At 51.4% G+C, this 7,506-nt stretch overlaps 1 protein-coding gene and 1 pseudogene across 1 annotated transcript, besides 2 other annotated features; both read right to left on the bottom strand.

Annotated features, from left to right (window-relative positions):
- Window positions 1–7,506: part of a sequence feature (areas not merged during assembly with more than two copies in the genome that could not be assigned to a particular haplotype) that runs on past the window's edge.
- Window positions 285–2,669, bottom strand: Tc00.1047053506021.20 (trans-sialidase, putative; the record flags this gene model as incomplete). Its single annotated transcript, XM_800440.1, has 1 exon — window positions 285–2,669. The coding sequence occupies one exon, from the start codon at window positions 2,667–2,669 to the stop codon at window positions 285–287; it is 2,385 nt and encodes a 794-aa protein (XP_805533.1).
- Tc00.1047053506021.10 lies at window positions 3,858–6,677 on the bottom strand (annotated as a pseudogene).
- Window positions 3,872–3,895: a sequence feature (AT_rich).

The raw sequence follows: 7,506 nt of genomic DNA, 5'->3' as shown, positions 1-7,506 counted from the left end.
CATGAGCGTGTCGGTGGGTGTGCGAGTGGAGCAGTTGGGCGGGAAACACACGGCACCCCTCACAGGAAGAGTGCAGCAAGAAACAATTAAATAGAGAAAAGTAGAAAAGAAAAAATCACTTTTTTAGTGGTTGCCCCAAAAGCAAAAAAGGAAGGAAAGAGTGGAGCAAAAAAGAAAACAAAAACAAATTATTCTCTGCGTAGTAAAATTTGTTCCTAGCGGTGTGTGTGAGTGTCGGTGCAGGGGTTGGGGCGCAAGTGTTCCACGCTGAGGCCGCACACTCCTCACAAAGCCGCAAACCCCCACAGCCCCAACAGAAGCAGAAGCAGCAGCGGCATAAGTCCGCTCCCAGCAGAATTCAAGCTCACCTCTGGCACAACGAATTGTACATCTTCAGTCCGAGAGGTATTCCTCTTTGCCGCTCCACCCTCTCTCACTTCTTCAACCGCATGGGGGTCCAATGTCATGGGCACCGCTGGAGCTGCTGAATTTTTCTCTGGGCCAGACACAACAGATGCGATGGTTTGAGAAACACCTCCCGCTTGTGGTTCCAGAGCTCTCGTCAAAACGGGGATCCTGTCCTTTATTGCAGTCATCTCAGTGGGATTCAGTGGGCGGTTGTACAGAAAGACGTTCTTCACCGTCACGGGAGAGTTTTGCATACCGCACGCGCCAAAGCAAAAGCCTGCAAGCTCAAGTGGTGTCTCACCTGTTAACGGCGCTTCTTCCTCCCCCAGCAATTGACCATCAATGTACACAGAAGCCTTTTTGCCTTGCAGCATGAGTGCCGCTTGGTATTCTTTCCCCGACTCCCAAGTGCCACTTTCTGTTGTCTTGTCGTTGAACATCGTCTCCCACTTGTTATCCGCGGTATACAAGATTCCCATGGTAAGCGGGGATTTAGTGTCCCCCAACGTCGCACCCAGTAGAGGAGTGTTATTACTCGGAGCCACTTCGATGGTCACCGACGCCACAAGTGTGAAGTTGAGGCTCAAAAACACATGACGCACATTACCATCCGGAATGTTTACAGGCCAAATTACCCCGGAGTCAGACTCCGTCAATTTCAATCCATCCTTGACCTTCGTGGCGTTCCTCACCGTCGCATTGAGGCAAAGGTAATCGTCGTTCCACGTGTCACCGCTAGCCGCATCGGACAAAACTGCCACCAGACCCGCCGTGGGTATAGAAAAGCTGGAAAAGAAAACGTCCTTTTGTGCCCAAGTACTGAGGACGGACCTGATTTTACTCAGCTCCTCCGTCAGGCGGGAAAGTGAAATGACACCGCCTTTATCGCTGTCTCTCTGTTGTAAAAGATGCAAATTGCCATCCGAGTACAGCAGGCTGCTGGCGAACTCCCACCTCACAGCAGCCTCCTCCATGGCAACAGGTCCAACACAAAACGAGCGGTTGTTGTCCGTGACCCAAAGATAGAGCGGATTGGCCTTATTTTCCCCCGAGGCGTACCCTCGCTGAGTGTACAGCATGACCTTCTTTTTCCCAATGGTCGCAGTGATGAGGGCATCCACATGCAGGCTTAAATTCTTGGAGTCTTCTGGTTGGGGTTTGGCCCACACGCCTGAGAGTTTCCCGATGGTTCCCGTCCACGTTGTCCCCATGTCACGCGACTCGTACACCCTCTGGCCATTCTCGCAATCAACAATCATGAGAAGTGATCCCTCCCACTCTGTGATGCGGGGTTTAAGGCATTTCGCTGGGGAAACGCCCGTTGAGATCGACCAGGTACTGCCGTTGTCCGTCGAGTAAATGATCATGGAGTAAACGACACTATTTCCGCTCTCCGCCATCAGAGAAAACACAATGGTGCCATCCTCCATCAGAACGCCTGCGCCACCAGAAGCAAGGCACTTCGTCAAGTTAACTTTGTGAGCAGCTAAAGTAGTCTCGTTGAACGGAGACTTGATTTCGCCCCATTTGATCCATTTACTTGGCCCTTCGCCCGCAGAAGGCTTCGCGACATCACCCACAACCAGTTTTAGTTCGAATCTGCCCTCTTTCCAATTCCCACCACTTTCATTGTGCACATCAACGCTTCCCGCAAGAAGAAACACCTTATTGCCCTTCATCGTTGTTGTTGGATTGAGTAAAATACCCACACGATTATTTGCTCCATCCGTTGTACCAAGCACGGTTTGTGGCTTCCATGTACTTTCCCTCACCGCGCCAACAAGAGTGGACCAATCCCACGAAGAGTCGATGTACTCCGCAACAACATCAGAGTAAAAGTGCTTAATTAGTACATAATTAGTGCCATATTCGGCCTTCATGCGACCTTCGGAAAAAGCAGCAATTACTCCACCTGCACTGACGAGAGAGGGTGCAGCAAATGAATCCCACTTTGTCCCTGAAGTATCTCCACCTTCCGGCAGCACCTGCGTTGTCCGCGGCACAAATAAATCAACCCTCTGCAGCTCCGGAACACTTTTTAAATCACTGTTGCCATCATTCTCCTTTGCAGGCGTAGCTCTACAGGTGGCGCAGCACATCATCACGACGAGGAGGAGCAGCACAAAATGGAGGAGATGCCGGGACATGTTGGGCCTCTGCTGCTCACTCTCTTTTCCTTCCCTCCTCCTTCCGCTGGATCCGGTCACGCCGCGACGGTTGTGTGTGCGGGGAGCCTTCACCGCAGCAACACGTGAGACCATATAAATACGTGTGGGTGGGCGGTGTGTGTGCTGTTGTTGGTGCTTTCAGTGCCTTCGAATTTCACAGTAGCGATTCGCGCTTTTTTTCCTTCTTTCCTAGCGTGTGTCTGTTCAAGAGGTGGAAAGAAAAGAGAAAACAAGCCAAGCAAAAAAGGTGAGACAGCGAGCACCGCCACTCCGCACCGGCCATCGCGGGCGTCACGGCGGGCCGTCGGTGTGTGCAGGCCAGCTCTCATGCGGTGCAACACGCCACATCCAACAGGTAATGACAGACAGGCAGGCGGAGAGAGAGATGAATGGACGCCGTCAAGAGGCACTCACAATCCACATGGCCCGTGAGCATGCGGCCACTCCACGCAGGAACACAGGAGAAAAGGATGAGAGGGGAAAAAAGCAAGAAGCAGCACAACACACACGGAGGGAACAAACGACAGGCGGGAAAAGCACCGCCACAGCCCTCGCCCTGACCGGCAACTCCACACCAGCCCTCACACACACACACCATCGCAGTGCCGTCAGTCCGCGGGTGAGAGGATTCGGCCCTCCACACAACAAACGCGCACATCGCCAACAATCACCCACAATGGAAGATGAGAAAAGACACACCGCCACCGTCTCCAGTTCAATCCCACGGCCAACGGCATACGGCCACAGCCCCGCAGCCAACAGACAACGCACACCGAGCGAGCAATCACCCAAAGAGCCACACGTGGAAGCGGATCCTCATCCATGACGCGGCGTCTCACTCCATGCGGTCACACGGAGTGCACCATTTCCTCAATAGAACTTATTCGTCGTCCATCCCCTAAAGCTGCTTCTGTTCGTGATGGGCCTTCGAACACAATAGAAGAAATGGACAATGCGGTAACGCAGTGACACCACCAGCCACAATTATTCCCTCATACCGGGGCAATTCTCCAATTATGCCTTTTGTGCACACACAATCAAAATAACATATAAAGATCACCCAATGTTTTTCACCAGAAACCAAACAACCCCTTTCCCTCCCTAGTTTATTCTGTCACTGTTAATTTCGATAGCGTTAAGCATTTTTGGCATTTGTGTGCGATGCCGCCGCATGGCGTTGGTGCACCTGCACCGTATGCACAGACACAAGCATCCAAAAATACATAAATCCCACAACATTTTTTTACCACAAATCAAACAGTCTCCTTCACTTTCAATTTCCTAATCTATTTTCCTATTATTATTTTTTTTTTTTTTTTGCACACTTCGGTGAGCCTCGTCTATTCCAAAGTCTCTGGATGATATTGACACCTGGTACTGGCGTATCTCTTCCTCCCAGAACGCCGGATCTCACGGCCCTCGTCGCTCACACTATTGGGAATGACGACATCGCATCTCTGCCATTCATTCATCGCTGTGCTGTCTGCGTGCTGCACACAAATCATCTCCCACGACAAGTCACAGGATGATTCCCCCCAACCATTTAAATACGCTGCCAGGCACTCCGTGAACTGCCTCACAGTGCTGGCTCTGGTGTGGTGCCCACCCGCCGTAGCCATCCGCAGCCCAACCAGCGTCTTCCGTCGCGACTCCATAAAAAAAAAAAGGCGTCCACCAGCGGGAAGCCTGCACCCGCCGGTATGCACAGCAGCCGATGCTTTATAGTATTATTTGTATGGTATTCCATTGCAGCCGATCCACATACAACTCGGCGGGGTGCCCTTCAGAATTTGCCTTCAGCACTGCGTACTGTCCTCCACGGCGTGCTGGTGGCCTCGGCTTCTTAACGTCCTCTACTAATGCACTGACAGACTCCCCAAAACATGAATGCGCGCAATCCAGACCTTCCCATACATTCAGACAAAAGAGTATTCCTCTTCCCCAATACCAGCAACAGAAAAATATATATATATCCTTCTCACTCATCACGTTCCAAAAAATAGTGAGGTATTCGACGCCCGAGGCAAACAGATATCGGTGCGTTAAGAAATCCCTCAGCACCGACTTCTCCTCTTGCACGGACAACCCTCACGAGCTTTTGAAAAGGATTCTCAGAATACCACAGTCTCACTCCCCCATCTGTAAAGTGCTTTTCACCATCCCGGGACTTGATCCCATCCAAGGCATCCTCAATGGCAGCAGAGTGTGCAATGAACTCATTCGCATCAAAGACGTAACGTGGAATCGGCCCCACTTTATCCATGCGTTCTTTGACCATCTTCCAGTATTCCGCTTTTTTCTCTGCAGTGCCATCACGCTTCATCCATGCACACATCGCCTTCACATCCATCACAGCAGGGCAATTCGCGATGATACTCTAGACTACTACTTTCTTCTCCCATTGATCGTAGTTGCGCACGTTTGGCGATGACACCACAATCATGCCCCATCCGGTGCTAGACACTAAACATTTCGTTGACGGCGTTCGTTGCTTTGCCACATCGTAGATAATATACACTTTCATCCCACAATCTCACACATCACACAAAAACCTCTTGCATGCCTTACCACCCACGTATCTTGTCACCGTCTTGATGGTCTTGTCAAACAGAAATGTTTGTTCCGCAACACTGTAGACAGCCACCTGGAGTTTCTCCGCATCGTAGTGCAGCAGCTGGTAGAGGAGGTACGAGCCGGCAGCCATCGACACCCCAATCCCGGGCGTCCCAATCAACACACGTCGCCTTGGCTCAAAGTAGGTCCCAGGGTGAGGGCCGAACCACGCGGTGAGATCTCCCTTGACGATCTGCCACACTCGCTCCACCTCACAGTTCACATAGCAGTCACGAGTGGATTCATCCTCCTCCCACGAGCACGGCTATCCCTTGTCCGAGGTGAGCACCATCAGCCTGGGACGCGGTGCACCGGATTGCTCCGCACTGTCATCCTTTTCGAGGGTTGGGCCAACTGCCTTGTACGCCTATGACTGTTCTGGCTTCCCCTCCTCCACCTTCATTCCAATTCCGCTGTCGTCAGGAACTTTCACCACATGGTTCCACCTCGCATTGTACACAGACTCGTAGCATCCCTCCAGGTATATCGGTGCGCTCGACTTCTTTGGGTTCCTCGCTTCCTCGGCGGCTGCATCCAAGAACCTTTTAGTGATTTCTTGAACACTTGCTTTTACTTCCGTAGCAGCTTCTGATCACTTCAGTAGATCGTACACACCATTTTTGTAAAGCTTCTTTATATCCATTTCACCCCTCACAGCCCTCTCCATCCTCACATAACAATCGGATGCCTGTATTTCGCACAATACTCCCGCATCGCGAATATATTTCTCGGCATCCTTAAAAACCCTCCTGCAAGACATCCTGATTGGCGTCCAAAGCGCCTCTGCCGTCCAATTCCATCGTAAGAAAATCATTCAGTCCCATTTTGTCCACGCGAACCCTTCCTTTAAACACCGCATATTTAATCCTAGTGGAAAAGTCAATCCCCAGCTCTTGTCGTTCTCGTCTTCCCCTTTCTTCTGCCTTCCGCCTCTCTTCTCTCAGTACCTGAGAAAAGGCTGTGTTTATTTGTGCCCTTGCAAGAGGAGTGACCGTATCCTTTCTTTTTTAAGTCCCTCAATTGCCTGAGAGTGACAATACGCTCTTTTTTAAGCTTATGTGAAGCCCCCAATAGCATGTAAAACTCATCACGCTCTTTTTCCAGCTCTTGGTATTATGGCGGCGATGCCTTTATTGTCCTCAATAACACTTCGCCTTGGATGAACTCATTGGGGCTACTTAAAAGTCCTTCATATAGACGTTCTCATTGGATTCCTCAACGCCCCTGCCGTCAAAATAATTCCGTAGGAAATCATTCAGCCTCATTTTGGTGATGCGCTCCTTTCCCTCCAGCAGCACTCTTTCCAGCCGACTGTCAAAAGTCCACTTTGGTCGCTGCCTTTCCTCCACTCCTTTGCAAGTTGCAGCATGAGAACCACCACAAGAGCCACGGCGAGATGCCATCACAACACCCGTGTGGTGAAGCAGCCCACTCGCACCGTCCAACTGCGGCCAGCAGGTGCCGCTGGCTCCAAAGGACACTCGCGGCTGTTTATTCCCGCAGTCCCAATGGCGTTGGGCGTGGCACTCGCACGGCGGGGTGGTCGCTGCGCCATGCAGCCGCTCTGCAACGCCTGTCGGTGAAGCGGTCAAGGCCCACCGCCCCCGCAGCAAAGCAACGTGCAATCGGCCGCAACACCGCCACATTATCGCACTTTTTTATTTTGTTTTATTCACGTTGTCGGTTGGTTTGCCCCATCACCGACACCAAAAATAAGTGCACACCTTCACAAAAGGGAAGGAACAAAGAGAAAAGGATGCACGATCCCACCGTCCCGCCGCAAGCCAACACTCTCGTCCACCCACAACCATTGCCGCGCAGGGGACCGCAGTCACATCGCAGAGTCAGCACCACAATATGCACCACACCATCGTGCAGTGAACGATGGGCGATACGCAGCCATGCATCGCCCCGCTACATTTTCCCACCACTCAAGTATTGCGTGCCCGCACGAAGTAACAAACAGAGTGCACACAAACCCAATCAACACACTCACTCGATGAAGCACATTATTCGCATGGAGTGACAACATTTGAGGACACACCAGCAGTAGCAGGCTGCATGAAATTTCCCCGCCAACCCTGGAAAGAGACACAACAACTCTGCGGAGTCAAAGTGGCAGCCCCTCGGTGTTGCCCGCAGTCCACATGGCAAAACAAATTGCACACACAAATTGTTCCGGATTCCTCGCTAATTAAGTGCCCAACAGAACATGTGAAAAAAATACCTGCGCGCAAGATGGCAATTAAATACGTGAAAAAGTCGGCCTGCTTTCTCCGATGTTGTTGGCGAGCAGTCCCACACAATCCAATCAAAG

This window comes from Trypanosoma cruzi, genomic scaffold (genome assembly GCF_000209065.1).
Source record: "Trypanosoma cruzi strain CL Brener 1047053516031 genomic scaffold, whole genome shotgun sequence".
NCBI classification, from domain to species: Eukaryota; Euglenozoa; class Kinetoplastea; order Trypanosomatida; family Trypanosomatidae; genus Trypanosoma; species Trypanosoma cruzi.
The sequence above is the reverse complement of the archived record's forward strand: the minus strand, read 5'-3'. Positions and strand labels throughout refer to the sequence as shown.